Below are 17,869 nucleotides of genomic sequence, written 5' to 3'. Positions count from 1 at the left end.
AAAGTAGTAAGGACCAAATTTCATCTAGTTAATTAGATCTAGTGCTAAAAGTATTTGCATTCTTGTATTACATAAAGTTAGCAAAAACCTTTTTTAAACTGCCAGTATGCAAGTTTGCAGTTATTGATCAACTGATTGAAGAGATTTTTTTTTATGGCAAAACGGTTTCGTTTTCCAATGTTTGTCTTGATGTTGCCTTTGTTTTGAGGAGTATCAGAATTTAAAATATTGGACAAGTTCTAAAGTCATGTGAATGAGGTTTCATGGGTACTCAAACTGAAGAAGGTACATTGAATCCTACTTGGTACCCAGTTGTTTTTTATCGCTTAAGCCAGATGACCCCATTTTATCTTGTCTCCTGTTTCTCAATCATCAGAGTTTTAGTTCTTGTCACTTTTTTTTTTTTTTTTTTTAAGTTGCATATGGTAACTCAAGTCACTGAAATTATTTTGTTAATTATCACTGGGAAAGCATGGCCCCCTTCTGTTATAAGATAAATTAAGTATTATGTTAGTTTTAACTACTCTACTGAACTTAGTAAATAACCTTAGACCATGGGGTAGTAACTTGCTTGTAATTTACCTTTCAGCATCTGAGGATATTGAAGGCGAAGAAAGAGAATCTCCGGAATAGTGCATGCCTTTCGGTATATAACTTTTTAGAGTAATGAATTCAGGACTCCAGATTGATGAAGTATAATTTGTTGTTTTTGTTATATTTTTATATCATCTAAAACTTTATACTCATAGAGGAATTTACTTTTTGAAACGTCCACCAAGCTTGTTGTCTCTTTTCTTACTTAGCAAAGTGTAAGTTGATATGCTGACAAAATATAATTAACAAATATTAGACAAATTATGCCTCATGTACATACTTGTAATTTGAACTTGGTAGTAACTGTGTTATTTTACATAATTTTCATATGTCTGTATTTGAAGCAGTTTGTAAAAATGAAGGTACTGTATCTCTGTCCTGAAATGAGAGAAACTCTTGTATTATTGTCTTGTAGTATTATGTTTAATGCACCTGTACTGTTAACATATTTGTACAAACCATAAATCTAGATTGGTCAATAGAGAGATATTTTATTCAACTAAAGATATTTGATAGTGTTTTGTGGACTTTTTTTATTTATTTTGGTAGGTTCTGTAAGTGTTTGGCCATTTTATATGCAAATGTAAAGTGCAATGGGAAGATGTGTCTTGCCAAATTTTATCTATTCCATACTGTATTTAATCTTTGATTTGTAAACTTGTTAGAAATGTAAATAAAATTTGAATGGTAATTTTCGACTGACATATAAGTTAATAAATTATAAGATCCTTCTATTACACCTGTTGAATTTATTTATGAATTTGCCCCATCCATACATTGTAATAAAAGAGAATTAAAGTCCCATTGATACATTGTAATAGAATTGGGAATAAGTGGAGTAGCAAATCTGATGATGTAGCACAGTAATTATTGAATTGAGTACTGTAGTTTAGCATGAAGGTGCTTTAGAAAGCTATAGAGAAGGGAGATTTTACTGCATGGAAAAAGTTGAATTTGTCTCTTGGACATTTGCCCTACAATATTGTTGCTCAAGGAATTTGATTTACTGATATTACTAGGTACAATTCCTGATGAAGGAAAGGTATCTATACCAAAACCTTTTCTTGAAAGAAACTGGAAAAAAGCCTTAGTCACCAACCATTGACATTTTGTAATGTAACTGGATAAGGCTGTAAAAGTTTTGCCCATTTACTTGGGCGTTTGATAACCAGTTTTGTAGATAAACTACTTGGAGGTAGTGCATTACTCTTACAACAGGGTTACTTAACTGAACACTTTGTCATGTATTGAGATGATGTTAGTCAAGGAACTGAGTGTACTGTATATTGTACAATACATTTATCTAAAATATACTGAGTAGTATATTCCATACATTTAACTTGTACAATTGCCTAGTGAGAATATGTATTAAATGTTCTAGCTTACTCAAGGTTAGCCCAACATCCTAGTCTGCTCTTGGCTAGCCTTTATACATGCTTACATCAAGTAGTAGAGGAGGTGGAATATAGAGTTTGGGCCAAAGGCCAAATGCTGGGACCTATGAGGTTAAATTCATGGAACCTAGAGAAATAAAAACAAAGAAGCACTGCTTTATACTATAGAACAAGCACACATTTACCACAAAACCCCGGAAATACAGAACTTTAAGAAGCAAAATGTCTCGCTTGAGACCTTCATCATGGTGGTGTGTATATGTATGTCCAGTATTATGAATGCAGTTTACATGTAACAGTCAAATAAACAAATGCAACAGCCAAACTAGCCGCAAAAGATGAATGTCGGAGCGCAGTAAAGTGCACTTCTGCATTATACTAACTTGAAAATTTTCTAATGAGGCAGTAACACTTCTGACTTATCTACCAAGGAATTAGTGACAATGCAGGTATAACAATTAATTTTTGTAATAGTTATAGATGTAGGTCTGATAATTCTTTACCAAATCTGAGAACTTATAAAACTTGTAGATAACTTCCTCAGAAGCATCATTGCTTCTCTGTGAGCTGTGCAGTTACTAAGTTCATACTGAAGTTTGAACCAGAAGAGCCAGTTTTCAGAAGTCTTGAATTCAGCTGAATACTGTATAGCAGTCTTCAGTTTGGTCTCATAAATTATAATACCTGTCAAATACTGTTGATGCCAAATCATGACAGCCCTGGCTAACTTCTCGTTCCTGGGCTGTAACATGGCCCTCCTCGCAAAACCTTTTTGCTGCAAACAAGTCAAAATTGTGTAAGTTATGGTGCACCCACTAGTACTGTATGTTAACAATGTTTATCTGTATGACAATGAAGATGATGGCTTGTTGCACTGTATCCTTGTGATATACAGTAAACCGTAAAACTTTCACCACAAAACCACACATTATGTGATATCCAAGCATAGCTTAGGTAAATTGTGAAACTAAGCTAAGCTCAAGCCAAGCCACATAAGGTTTAAGCTCTCCTTTTCTGGCTTTTGAGATAAATCTCAGCTAGATTTTGTTTGAGATGTTACCAATAAGTCTCATGATGTTTATTCATTGGTCTAATCATTAAGATGTGTCATGCATTACTGATTAAGAAGAATGTGATCAAACCATGTTCTTTGTCATGATCTTCATCCATAATGTATAGTGGTTCGTGGTTTTCCAGGAATAGCTGTGGTCAATCCTCATGTGCTTTGTGTCATGTCTTTCAGGTTGCTTTCTCAATGAATCTGTTGCTTTCAGGAAGTTCCTCTTGCACAACTATTGCTCTATATCCATATCTTTCCAAGTGGATAGGATTCTTTCATTATAGTACTGTAAACTTTCTCTTTGACATTTCATCATCTTCCGTTTTAAATTGCAGGTAATGTTATTACGATTGTGTTTGTATGAACAAATAATGTTTGTACATAAGTGTAAATTTCTTCAACAAATCCTAAATCATAAAGTTGTACGCCCTCCTTCATTCCATACAGTTCTTGACTGAGTGAGGTTGGTGCAAAGCTAAGAGTGGACACCTTAAGCCTGGGTGCTGGAGTATGGTCTTGGCATGTGCAGGAAGGCCTTCCAGCTTTCAAGATCAGGCCAAGTTATGTCTGGGAAATGTTTACATAGGATATGGCTATTTCTGTTTTATGGGGTTTAGAAAAATGCACTTTACAATAAAAACATCATGTTTTTCATTTATTCATTGTCAAGTAAGTCTTGATTTGGTTTTTCTTTGGTGCAAAATTATTTTTACTAATTGTTCAGATTACTATATTAGTACAGTATATGGTTTCAGGCTTGGCTGCAGCTAATACCAAGTTCACCACAATTTTAATTAACTTGATATCTTTGTAAATTGCTTTTCTATGTTATAAACCTGTTAGCCATAAAAAGCCTTGTTTCAAATCCGAGTTCTACAGTAGCATTAACTTGTTAGACCTTGAAATATGCTCAGAGCCCCTTCGATCTTTCTCTGCTGATCTTTATTCATGCATATGACCATTGTATTCAGACATCCTTAATCTTCCAAGATTAGCATTCTTATATTTTTTCTGATGTACCATTTATTTTCATGATTTCTTTCAAGTACTTAATGTTTTTTTATGATTAATGATCATGTTTTGTGAATTCTAGAGTTGTATCATAGTGCTTATCTTCCAAGGCAGTGGTAACCACCACTGTATCTTACTGTGAGTATTGTTCTTTGCTTCGTTTTTTTCATTAGGTAAGTAATTTCCATTACTCTTTCATTTGGGGGATTGTTTGGTTTTGACTATTGGGATGTTTATGGGTGATCAGTTGGATCATTTTCAGTAGTATGTATCGTCAAAAATGTTTTTTGGTAAATATGTCATTTTATAATAAAAATAAAATTTTACACATACTTACCTGATAGTCATAATGACTATCGTCTCTGGACGTCTTCGCAGAAATTCAAAAATTACATGAAGGCGTCGATGGTTAGGTCACGCGATACCCCCTTCCTGGCCCCCACAGGAGTGAGTGGAACTACCACCACAGATCAGATGTTTTTATGCTACCTTGCCCATGAGATTGGGGAGGAGAGGTGGAGTTTGTGTGACTATCAGGTAGAGTATGTGTAAAATTTATTTTTATTATAAAATGACATTTTTACACATATGACTTCACTGATAGTCATAATAACTGATTGGCACATTATAATTTGGTGTGGTTCATGGCAGGTAACACACTAAACAATATGTCAAGATTCAAAAAGAATCCTGTAGTTACTTACTTCTGAGGTAGGGTGAAGTCATTGGTACTGCCTTTTTCATTGCTATCCTCAGTCGCACTTGACAGGGTATATAGACCTGATTTGCCGAGTGCATGAGAGCTTACATGTAGTGAGAGGCGAACCGTGGACTATCATGCATAATAGATACTAAACGTGCCTGCTCTGGGCTTTAGCATCATCAACAACCTTCACCATAGAGGGTATCACCACTAAATATATAAAACCCAATTCACCTAAATATAACTGTAGGGCACTTCCAGACACACGTGAGTGCCCCCAGACTTCCCTAAACCAACAAACCCATCTCAAGGCGAAAATTAATAGGTTTCATTAGGAAGGAAAGACTTCCTATACCCCTTCCCCCAAAACCGTGCCAGTCACTATAAACGGGCTTAACGTTGGAGCAATTTTCAAAAACTGTTTCAATTTCTCTTCAGTAATGCATGGCGAACACTGAGTTACACCTCCAAAAGGTAGCCTGCAAAATACGTCTAATGACAAATTTTTTCCGATATGCCAAAAGACGTAGCTACCGCTCTGGCCTCCTTGGGCTCTCACTTTAAGCACTTTACAACGATCGAGTCAATTCAGAGTGTGAGTCCATAATAATTTTTCTGAGAAAGAAAGCTAACGCATTCTGGACATGGGTGCGCTTCGGATCCTTTACCGAACACCACAAATTTCACGTTGGACCTTAATGTCTTTCGTCCTCGAGATAAAACTTTAAAGCCCTCACTGGACATAAAGTTCTTTCTAATTCTTCAGAACCGAAGTAACTCAGTAGGCCTTTTTTAATTCAGAAAAAACGCGCCACGGTCTTGCAGGGCGCTCATTCTTAGCCAAACCAACCATAGAGGAGCAAACGTTTCCGTCTGGAAAAAGCAACTTTATCCAGAGCATGAATCCTCACTAATCCCTTTCAGTAGAATGAAAAGTGCAATAAAAAATTGTCTTCATTATTAAACTCTTAATGAAATATCTTTCATAGGTTCGAATCTACTGCCAGACATAAGCCAGCGAAGAACTACGTCGAGATTCCAGGAAACTACTTTCTGAACATTTTGCTTAGTAGCATCAAACGACTTAATTAAATCTGTTAAGTCCTTATTAGAAGAAATGCTTACACCCTATGTCTAAAGACAGAAGATAACATGGCTCTGTAGCCTAATGGTCGAGACGAGAACTTTCTAATCCTATTCAGGAATAACAAAATTCTGCTATCTCAAAACAGAGGTTTTTGTGGAAGAGATTCCATTCTGCTTGCACCCTAATCTCTAAAAATAAACCACTTGGACTGATACAATTTTTCTGAAGAGACTCTCCTTTGGTCTTGCAATTGCCTCAGCAACCTTTGAAAATCCTTTCTGTCTAAAGATTCGCTTGACAGTCTGAATCCTGTCGGATGTAGAACGGACAGATTCTGTGGATCACCTTCGAATTTGGCTGTTTGAGTAGATCTATCATCTCTGGCAGTATTCTTGAAAATCCATCAGAGATCTAAAGGTCCGAAACCAATCCTCACCGGCCAGAAGGGTGCTATTAGTGTCATTCTGCAATTTATTTGTTCCCTGAATTTTTGCCAACACTTGCCCTAAAATCTTGAATGGGGAAATGCGTAAACTTCCAGATGAGACCAGCTCATTAACATTGCGTCTATTCCCCAGGCTCTTTCGTCCGGCACTGGAGAGCAGAATACGGGAAGACGGTGATTTTCGGCCGTCGCAAAACAGATCTATCCATGGTTCTCCCCAAATCGTCCAAAGCCTCTGGACAAATTTGGGCGTTCAGCGTCTACTCCATGAGGAAGTACTTGGTTCCTCCTGCTTAATCCATCCTACTGACATTCAGCTTCCCTTGAATGAAGCGAGTCAATATGTCTACCTTCCTTCTTCCGTCCATAACCACAGATCCTTTGTTTTCTCTAAAGGAGAAAGAATGCGTTCCTCCTGCTTTCTTATATAAGACAGCAGTCGTATTGTCCGAATGAACAATCACTGTCTTGTCCTCACTATTGACTCGAACGCCAAGCCCTGGAAAATATTGCTTCCAATTCTTCCTGATTTATATGCCAACTCTTCTGAATGCTTGTCCACTGACCTGGAAGCCTTTTCTGTCCCAATGTTGCTCCCCAACCTAGGTCTGATGCGCGGAGAACAACATCAGGACTGGCTCTTCTTGTGTAGAGACAGACCTTCTTTCAGTCTCTCTACTGAATTTCACCAACTCAGATCCTCCTTGATCTCTTTTTGAAATTGGAAACACAAACGAGTCTGGGAAGAGTTTCCATCCCAACTTCCTTAGTAAAACTGAAGAGGGCCCCATGTGAAGCCTTCCAACTTCACAAACTTCTCCCAACGAAGCCAACGTTCCGAGGAGGCTCATCCACTGTTGCAACATTTCTCTTTCAACAAAAACTCCTGGAATTCATCAATGCCGCCTCTATTCTCTTCTCTGGACGGAGAAGCCCAAAAGTCGCTGAGTTCATTGTTATCCCAAATAAGTAATGGACTGCGATGGTGTTAGCTGCACACTTCTGAAAGCTTACAATAATCCCCAGCTCTCTTTCGCCAGAGACAGAGTTCTCTCTAAATCCTCCACACACTTCTCTCTCGTCTGCTTTAACAGCCAGTCGTCCAGATAAAAAACATCCTTATCTCCTTGCTCCCAAATCTTTAAAACTGTGGAGCCTCGCTCCCACACATGTGTGGAGGTTTAAAACCTCATTTCTTGTCAGTCTCAGACTTCTTGATTGCTTTTCGAACAAAACGCCCTCTCCCTCTTTGCTCTGGGATACGGTCTGGTAGCCGCTCTGCCCCGAAAAGGACCGATCTTTAAATGAAGACGAAGACACTTGTTGTCTAGGAGTAACAGACCCCGCTTGTCTAGGCCTCCCGGTCGACTGAGCTAGAAGATCCTGCGTAGTCTTCTGTTGAAGAGAAGCCGCCACTTCGGAAATTAAATTCTGCGGAATAGAAAACTTTGTTCAGAGGCGCAAATAACAATGCAGACCTCTGTGCCTTAAACACTCCTTTAGCCAAAAAGAGCAACACAACACCTCCTTTTTTAACAATATAAACAGAAGGGAAGTGGAGAGTTCTGCTGCCCCATCCTACAGCTTTGTCAATACATGACATTACTCCAGAAAGGTCTTCAAATTGGCCTTGATCTAAATCCAGTTCATTCAGTTTCTACCCAACGCACCAAAAGCCCAATCCAGGAAACTAATAACCTCAAAGCTCTTGAATACACCATTAAAGAGCCTGTCCAGTCTCGGAGGCTTAAAAATACGCTTTTGGCAGCATTAAGAGCAGACCTCCTCGCCGAGTCAACTATGCTAGAAAAATCTCCTTGTGAGGAAGCTGACACTCCCATGGAAAAACACTCCGCCAGTATTGTACCAGTTCCTTCTTCTGAAAGAAGCTTAGAAGGAGGGATACAAAACTGCATCTTTCCAAGTTGCCTCTTCTCCCTCCAACCACTCTTCAATCCCTTCAAAGTCTTTCTTGAGGAGATTGATAAACCAACTTTGTTATTGTGAGACGGACGACTACTCGTGTCCTTAGCATACTAGGATTCAGCAAACTGGTACTGCTGGAGAGAAGAAATCTGCAAAATTCTGCAAAAAAATCTCAAAAGTTGCTTATAAGCAGAGAAGAAGGACTCTCCTTTTCTACTGCCGCCTCCTCCTCTTCTTCCTTATTGCAAATCTTCCTAGAAGAAACTGAGAAACCGCCACAGACCTCACTGCAGGCTCAACTTCTAAAACTTCCACTTGATCCTGATTCTCTCCTACATTATCTCTTGAATGATTAAAATATTTAAGAATACTCTCATCTTTTCTAAAGAAGATAACACCTTCTGTTGTCTCTCAACTTTCTCAGTTAACAAGTCCTGATTCGAGAAGACCCGCAGGTGGCTGCAAGGCATGAACATGTACAGCAGCCGACACTGCGCTTATTAGATCCCAGCCGAGAAAGCGTGCATGACTGGCTGGCGCCTCAGGCAGGAGTGCAGGACGGTTGGGCTCCATTGAACGCGGCTCATGGCGGTCTGGCGCCACTGGCGGCGCCCGATGCGGCGCATGGCGATCTAGCGCTCCCGATCGCGCATGCGCGATCTCGCGCCACCTGAAGAGGGCGCCTGGCGGTTTGCTGCTCCAGAAAGCGGCGCAAAACGCTTATCAGGCTTAAGAAAACAGCTCCTGGCGGTCTGGAGCCAGAAAAAACGATGCCTGGATGTCAGGAGCCACTGGATGCGTGCATGGCGGTCTGGCGCTACCGAAAAAGACGAACGCTGATCTGGAACCCCCCAATGCTTCGCCTGACGGTCTTGAATGTTACGACGGTCTGGATCTAAAGAACGAGCGCTTGAAAACTAGAAACCTGTTTCTCCTCCGCTAGAAAGTTTCTTCAATCTTTCTACCTTTTTCCACTGATCTTTTCACTTTACTTTTTATAAACTGGGGAAGAGAAACTCTCCGGAGAGTCCCAATAACTACACCTGGGCTCTGGATCGACCTCTTGCAACACCCCTCTTCTTCGGAACCTCCCCAGGAGACACACTCTGTAGACCTTTCAGCGGTCTACTTCGATCTTTTAAGGCGCCAATCTCTCTTACGAGACCTCTTCGCTAGACTCACTCAAGAGAGACACTTCCCTCTGAACACCTTTCCAATGGCATTCCATGACATCCTGGGAGTGTTCTGTTGGGACTGTCTGAGGGGGTGACTGCTCGGGAGCAAGACCCCTCAACGCTTCCCTTGGACTTTCGAGTCTCCTCCCAGATACAGGGAGTATGACAGAGGTCTCGGTCTAGGAGAGCGACGGGCCGAACAACCACCTCCTCCACTGCACAAACACTTTTCACTTTATCTCTGGCAATTACTTCCACAGCAGCACCCAACTTCTCAATTGCTGACATCACAGTAGAGAAACGATTCCCAAACCCTACCTTAAGACTGGCAACAGTTTCGGTTCCGGATAATAGGGTCTGGGTTAGAACGTGGTTCATTAGTCGGACATATGTTAGAAAACAGAAAAGATAATTCTGCATTACTACTTCTAGAAATGACAGATCGTAAGCCCTAATAGCGGCTTTGGCGCTTCTTATCCTTGTCTAATTTCCTGAGATAGCTAGCTAAATCTTCCACTGCTTCTCAGTCATACTATTACTTTCTACACATGCTAGTGATGAAGTACAGACTTGCCCTCACAATTAACACATACAGAATGCAGGTCCAGTCTAGCTGTTACTAGTCTAGTTTTACAGCCTTTGCTGCATTACTCTAGCCTGACTCAACCCGTGTCCGACATCCTAGACTGAATATCCAAAAAAAAAAAATAAATTATCAAAAACTATTTATAATTAACAACTATCAAAAACAACTGCTCAACTGAGTACATCACCAAGATTCCAAAGCAAACCGATGGCTTCCTCAGAAAACGAATTCCTACCGAGCAAATTCAACCGTGTTAGCACGTTAAATCGGCTGAAAACATCTGACTGTATTGGTGGGTAGTTCCACTCACTCCTGTAGGGGCCAGGGGAAGGGGGTATCACGCGGACCTAATTCATCGACGCTGCCGCCAATTTTAATTTCTGCCGAAGACGTCAGAGACGACAGCTATTATGACTATCAGGTAAGTCATATGTGTAAAAGTAATGTTTGGTATAAGGGTTTTTCAGTGATTAATGGTAACGAGTTGCTGTCTGTTCTCAGTGAAAAGTCTTATCATTATTTTCTTCAGCGAATCATTTTGCAATTTTATTTTCGTACAATAGCTCATGTTTTTTTATCTTGTTATTACTGATTAGTAATTGCTTATGGTCTTTTATTTTATGATGGATTGTAGTTAATTCTACTTTGTTTCCTTGTTAGTTGTGGGGGTTTTCAGTAGCTCTGTATTAACTATGCTGCAAGCTACTTTGTGATGGCAGTAGGCAGTGCTTGCAGCTACTTTGTCTTTGCTGGATAAGGATCTACATCAATACTGTTCATGACAGTGTAGGTTTGTGTTTGTAACACCAGACTTCCTGTGTGTGTGTGTGTGTGTGTGTGTGTGTATAGTAGATAACTGGTCCATTGACTAACAATTCCTTTATGCTATTAGAGAAGCCTTCAAGCCCTTAAAACCTTGGATTCTGCATCGTCAAGCCACGCTGTTGCCCCTGCAATCAATGAGTACTCAAGTATCCTGTTACTGATCTGTCTTCTCATCTTCCAGTTTTGTCTGCACTTACAGTATGCCTTTCACCACTTTCCTGTTGCCTCTTTATATGATTATTGGTACAGGCAGTCCCCGGTTCACGACGGGGTTCCGCTCTTGCGCTCGCGTCAGAACTCCGAAAATCGCCGTAAGCCGGAAAATCGTCGAAAATCGTCAAAAAATCATAAGAAAACCTTACTTTTAGTGCTCTGGAGGTGCATTGAAAACGATGTAAACTGCATTATTATTGAGTTTTTACATCAAAAAACCTTCAAATTATGATTATTCTGCCGTTTTGGGGCCATATTTCTTCAAATCGGATCAGCGCATTTACGCGTCAGAACTCCGAACATGCGCCGTAAGCCAGGAACAATTTCTGATGAATATATTTGAAAGCGCCGTAACTCGAACGCTAAGCGGAACCGTCAGAAACTGGGACTGCCTGTACTTTATTAGTTGGACCTCTAAAGAAGGCAATGTGGTGTTTCAGCATCAGTTTATGACTTATGGAATTGTATGTGGATGAGTTGATTGTGACTTTGCCTACCCCAATGGCTATTTCAGTATTGCCTACTCACTACCTCCCTGATTTTCAGCTACGCCCATGGTTTCATATTTTCTCCCTCAGTGGTTTCATTGTCAACAATGATTGCTGTTGCAGCTGTGATGTCAAGTGAGATCTTGCCTTCCTTGCTGCCATGACATCACATGCACCCATGCTTTTGACCATAGTTGTGTCTACAGTTTTAGCTGTGCCTTCATCTTCAGTTGTGCTGTTAATATCCGATACTTCAGCCCCTGTGTGTCTGTTGTCTTGCCATTGTCTTTGCCTCCTGTGCCTGAGCCTCCATTGGAAGATTTGCTGTACTGGATTCATGAATGAGTGTTGTATTTAAAATTTTTTGCTTTCTTTGGTTTTAATGTTTATATAGCATTTTCTTACTGTTCTTGGTAGACAAGTGCTGTAGTTACACTAGAACGGTTAGTTTTATCATGCCCTTTTTACCAAATTAATAGCTTTATACTGTACATACTTTGATCAGATGTTGTGTTGGCAAGAAGTGTATTAGAGGGCATTATTTGCACACACACACACTCACACACACCATGGTCATTCCTGCTCAGTGGAGTCATAACAATAGTACACACGAGACATTTTTAGTTGGTTTCATGGGTCATTACAATTCTCCATTACCTAGTAAGCCTGGTAAGTATTTGTTTCACTGTCCTAACTATAAAACTATTGTATACAGTATTGCTATTTTATACATTAGAGTTTTTAATATTTCATATACAGGTAATTTTCTTATGATGTAATTTATTGCTTTAGTTATTTTGAAGGCAGTAAGAATACAGTAATATGGAAATATAAGTTAATGAAGAAAATTCCTTATCTGGTCTATAAACTAGGTAATGGAGAGCATGAGATAAGTACAGTATATTTAAAAAATATATAGATTTTCATCAATTCATTGAAAGTTTTTCCTTTCCCATGAAGGAAGACCAGCACTGCTAACAAAGTAGAACATTTACTGTAATTCACAACTTATTAAGTTTTCATCTACTCACACGTACCATATGCATTGTTAAGTTCATTTGTCGTTATTTAGAAAAAAAAAATCTTTTACCATCTGCATTCAACATTTATTATAAAAATCAAACACTTCATTTATGACAAGTAATTTACAGTTGAATTTAGTGAAATAAGTTCACAAACTACAAGATAATAGGCCCTATAATGTTGGTAGAACTTTTTTTTGGGAGAGAATGGCACTGCAGCAATAGTATTCAGTAGTTTTAATCTTCAGTTTTAGGAGATTTAGCAGACAGGTTTTGTGCAGAATGCAAAGTTAAGTAATTATCTGTTGAATCAGGTGACCGGGATTCATTGTTAGAAGTGGGATTTTGATTGGCAGCTTGTTCAGATACACTGGTTCTTTGAAGCAATTCGGGTGGCAATATTTCGTCGAAAGCAGATTGTTAGTCCACAGCCACAAGTCCACCCAACCTGCTCCAAACCACCAGAACCAGCCTGATGAAAGAGAAGAATTTTATTAGTAAATCACCGGGAAATTTTTTTTTTTTGTAGTGCCTGGATGAAAAGACTGATCATTTCCTTATTTTTAATCATATACAGTGCATGGTCCAATACCAACAAGAGATGACTAGCTCTGTGATAAGTAAAAATGTGAACTCAGTGGACTAGTTAAACTACAAGTATATTATAATAATGGGGTGATAGTAATCAAATTTTCATTTCATTTTGAACACATGTACTGGTTTTCTATGTTGAGAAGTACTGTACTGCTAGTTTTTTATAAATGAACTAAATGATGAGACAGTATGTTAAAAACATACTACTATAGCTTCACTAAGGCTCTGTAATTAGTTTTACCATACAACTAAATAATAGAAAAAGAATGTTGGTTTTGGGTACTTCTATTTTGAGAAAGTAGACATTTTCCTATATAAATGATATATTGAGAAATTTAACTTTTCTTGCATTAACAAGCCTTTTAAAGAATGTCAGCTTTCCGTGATATAAAATGGTTATTCAAATATTTCTCCATGGGTTTCTTGCTGTTTACACAGTAAGCTCTCATCTAGTATTGTCTGATAATTTATGTGACTTTTTGACAATGGACTGGTCCTCCTCTTTTGTAGGTTTGGTGTTCTGCATATACAGACATAATATTGTTGGGTGATATATCTTATTGTCTGAGGTGAAAAAGTGCAACTGGGTATTCTGTGGAGAGGGAAGTTTGTAAAATTAATATAGCTCATTTTGTCCTATTTAAATTGGGATTGAGAAGCATAAATCTTCACCAGATCAGGTGAAAGGAAAGAATAATTAATTATTTTCATAAAATAAGGTATAACTGAATGAGGTATGCAACTTGCTGAGTATGCTTTGGTAGCACTTTCAGCACTGGAATATATGTAATTTCAAATATTTTTTGCCAATTTACCATAGTACATTATAGAAGTGGAGTTGATTTTTAGTTTGCTTTGTCCACAGTGACTGAGGGAATAGGAAATTTAGCTAAAATTGTTTGCTTTCCTTATGCTGATACTAGAAGCAAGGAAAGAAATGCCACATAACCAAACAATCCAGCAACGGCATATCTCTAGAGAGTAAATGTAAGATTAAAGAGTTCTCTCAGGAATTAGGTGGCTTCATGAAAAGAGGAGAAATTATGCCCTACATCTTAAGAGAAGCTGAATAATTGACCTGTCAGGAAAAAAAGTGGGAATGTCTTGTTGCTGAGGGAGAAATTTAAGGGTGGAGTCATTGAAAAAATAATTTTACTTATATTCAATCCTTTTTATATGTTAGTTTATATTGACAATGTGGCCTTGAATCCATGAGAACATGACTGCTGCTTTTGAGCAACTGAGCCTCTTATTCAAGTTGTTACCATCATTTGTAGCATAGTGATATTACAGGTGAAGGCACTTCTCATGCAATGTTCTGAATGCTAACAAAGGTTGAGAATTTAAAAAATGTTTATAGATTGCTACTGTTTGCATTCAGATTTTAAAAGTTATTTAATATTAGGCAATTTTTTTATCTGTCTGTTCCAGAATGTTAACTAAATTTTTAGGAATAGGTAAATTAACCTTTGGAACTTAGATTGCATAAAAATGCTTTTATCCTAAATTTAAGATATTAGTTGATGCCATTATTTATGTTCTTTCATTTTTGCACTGGTATAGTAACAAAGTTTTATTACAAAAGGACTTGACAGGATAGAGGAGATTCATGCGACCTTAAATCACACCATCAAGGTCATCCAGAGACTGGGAGTGACCATCAGGCAGAGGAGGGAATAGGCATCCATATCAAGTTTATCTCTCAGTGAAGGATGTCATCATCTGTCACTACCAAAAGATCCAGCACAGGCAAACAGAATACTGTCAGTTTTCTGTTTAACCATGTAACAAAGAGGTCTATTACTAGTCCCCAAACCTCAGACAACCTTTTTACTATTTCCCAGTGAGGAGGCCACTCTGTCCTCACTAACTGACCTTCTGACAGCTCTAGATGTACCTTGCCGATAGCTAAATAGCATTATAGAATGCCCAGCATACACCTCTCTCACCACTGCCTGCAGTGGTAGAGATACCTTTCTTCCCTGCTTGTTCATGTATAATATTATGATCGTACTTTCAGTTGTAAGTCCCACCAAGTGTCCTGTCAACGCATTGTGGAAGGCTTGTATTACAAGTGAGTCAACCCCATCTCAGAGATGTTGACATGCAGGCAAATGACATCCTGGTTCCACACTTTGAAATGGAGCCATTCAGGTGTGCTCCCCACCCCATCTTCAATGCACTGAGAACAGCAGCATCTCTAAGGGAGAGGTTTTCTAAGGTACTTCTACTCAGAAGGTTCCTGTCATCCAGCCACTACATTAGGTACCCTTCACTTTCTATGTCCAAGGAATCCAGAGTGTCAGGAACTTGGTAAACTGTAGCTGGGTTTGTTGGTTTCACTCTCATCAAAGATAAAGGTTAGTTTAAATTAGGATATCCAACCCAGGTAACTGGGAGCAAGGGCCAGGAAGAAGAATTAGGAACCAATTTTGCAACTGGGGAATCCCCCACTTCTGATTGCATCAATCACTGTACTGTTTGTCTTAACAATACCTTCCCCCGCTGCAGGGAGGTAGGACTTATGGAAGCTACAGTCAGTGAAAGGTTTGAGGTAGGAGGTGGCATTGGAATGGAAAGGTGAGATACTGGAGATGTATTGCCCTCTTAAGACATTGATAAAATCATCTTTGCTATCTTCCTTATCGGGCCATATCTCTCCCACTGGAAGGAGACCAAGAGGTACACTCCAAGCAAGTCAGAGACACTGAGGGCTCTTGACCTCAGTATGCTAAACACAAGGGGTGGGGATCAATGGTAGGCATCACCAGAATCCCGCTCAAATCCATCATACATTGGGCGTATGTGTTAGTCATCATTGCAAGATGTAGAATTCTCAGGTATCATCATGCTAAAAAGGCATAGCTCAAATACTAGAGGGTAGGAAAGCCCCACACATGAGCCCTTCAAGCACAAGACAAGAAAGCACAGCCTGAAACACACTTCTTACAAAGATAAACTGACACTGTGACTGCTGTGTGGTTGGGCAGTTAACCACAATCCCTGCTTAAGGGAGTCTGCCAGATTTTGATTCCATAACTGAACCAACACCGGCTGCACCAGAAATCTGTCCATATAAAGATGACGGTTTGTATTTTATGGGAACAAAGTCAAAACGTATGTGGATGACAATCAGGGATCCATACAGTTTATATATATTCATGAAAGTGATGTATAGAAGTGGTTTCTTAGTGGTAGGGTTATGTTACCTGCTTTATGAAGTTGGTAGAAACACAGCAAGAGGGCCAAAGAAGAACTCTACATGGCAAGAGAACCTAGACAGTAGCTGCAACACAAGTGTCAGTGGGAGGGTGGAGCATAGCTGTTAGAGAAACAATTAAGAGATGGTCATGGCCCAACAACTGATACAGATGACCAATTATAGGTTTAAAAGTGGGGTAGATTACAGCTTCGCATGCTGGGTCACCAATCATTCTTCCCGACCCGAGATCCTCCGCCAAGGTAAGTAGTTCACCTTAACAGCTGACCGAACAACGACCCGAATGCCCCGGAATCCCACCGACCACCCGACATGCTCCCCGAGACTACTCTTGCCCCGCCGACCTTCCTCAGTCTTCCGGTTCAAGCCTTTAAACATGGCTACTTGCGAACGATCCAACCCACGCCGGAATTTGCATCTAAGAATCCAGTGACCCTCATGGACTTAGGGAGTTTTGTGCCACTAAGAGCTGCTTCGTTGCTCGTTTCCAAATGAAAAGTGGCCTACTTGGCGATTTCAGCGGATTCTGTAAAGTGGTGACGTAAGGTAATCACGTTCTGATCAAGCATGCTACAAGTTTATTTGGCGATGCAACCTTTAACGATGTCGGAAAATTACATCCATCCGGTCTGGCTTTTTTTCTTTTCGGGTTCACCTTTCTTTCAAAGCATTTTGGTGCTGATTCCAGCTGATCCATGAACTTCCCCAGAAATATGTCCGATGACTTTGATATTGGGTCTCCAATACCTGCAGTAGACTTGCTTAATTTCTCTGCCGGAAGTTTGTATCGATATTTTGATTCAGGACAAACTGAAAACAAAAGGAGGACATCGTGGAAATTGAAATCCCAAATTTGGAAAGAGTGAAATTCAAATGTAAAGGCAGACGGTCAGTTGTTGGGTTCTCGGCGGATTGGACTGGCTAAACAAAAGAAACATCTTTCAAGTTGTACCAGACCGATCCGAGAAACATTACTTCCAATTTTAATTGAAAATATACACTCCAGAATCAACGGCAATTTCAGATTGTTGAAATCATACACTTTTTAAATCACCATTTCAAACACACCTTAACATCAATCACACATTACATTTTTGTTGATCCCGGGACGCATACAAGCATACACACAAACACAATAGAATCCACATGGTGGTGTTGAAACGTAATGTTTTGTCGAAGCGTACCGTGAAACTATGTATAATTCATATTTTTCATGTATTGTATTAAAAACGCATTAACTAATGTCCCTTGCCCTTAAAGCTTTCGAATTAATTAAACGGCATATCCTTGAATAGAAAGCTTTCAACACCCGCAAATGCGTGCTCAATGTTCCAAACACAACAATCACGGGACGCAGCTATCCAAACGGATTGGTCAATTACACGCAGGTCCTGTTCCAGTTCCAGTTGTCCAGATCCCGCCGAAAGCCAGTACCCCAGCGCCAAACGAAGAAAATGAGCCACCGAACTGCTAGTACGGGATTTCAGACGATTCCGACTTCGAGAGGCAATGCGGTACTAATAGTT

General features: G+C 39.5%; 2 protein-coding genes across 14 annotated transcripts in view; one reads left to right on the top strand and one right to left on the bottom strand.

The window, feature by feature from the left end:
• LOC136828043 (BRCA2-interacting transcriptional repressor EMSY) overlaps positions 1 to 1,331 on the top strand; it is a 41,052-nt gene extending 39,721 nt beyond the window's left edge. For 9 of the 11 annotated variants that reach the window (XM_067085719.1, XM_067085725.1, XM_067085724.1 and 6 more), the window contains one exon: positions 590 to 1,331. In XM_067085719.1, the coding sequence (XP_066941820.1) occupies positions 590 to 633 (44 nt within the window). In that variant the 3' untranslated portion in view covers positions 634 to 1,331. The remainder of the gene's footprint in view (positions 1 to 589) is intronic. The other 2 variants (XM_067085728.1, XM_067085721.1) reach the window with 1 other exon arrangement.
• An 11,260-nt stretch (positions 1,332 to 12,591) lies between these two features.
• Positions 12,592 to 17,869, bottom strand: part of TFAM (mitochondrial transcription factor A) — a 74,490-nt gene continuing 69,212 nt past the window's right edge. For 2 of the 3 annotated variants that reach the window (XR_010849889.1, XR_010849888.1), the window contains one exon: positions 12,592 to 13,001. Coding sequence is in view for 1 of the 3 variants with exons in the window: in XM_067085716.1 (XP_066941817.1) it covers positions 12,891 to 13,001 (111 nt within the window). In the remaining 2 variants the exon portion in view is untranslated. The remainder of the gene's footprint in view (positions 13,002 to 17,869) is intronic. The other variant, XM_067085716.1, reaches the window with a different exon arrangement.

Source organism: Macrobrachium rosenbergii, chromosome 42, assembly GCF_040412425.1.
Source record: "Macrobrachium rosenbergii isolate ZJJX-2024 chromosome 42, ASM4041242v1, whole genome shotgun sequence".
Taxonomy (NCBI): domain Eukaryota; kingdom Metazoa; phylum Arthropoda; class Malacostraca; order Decapoda; family Palaemonidae; genus Macrobrachium; species Macrobrachium rosenbergii.
The sequence above is the reverse complement of the archived record's forward strand: the minus strand, read 5'-3'. Positions and strand labels throughout refer to the sequence as shown.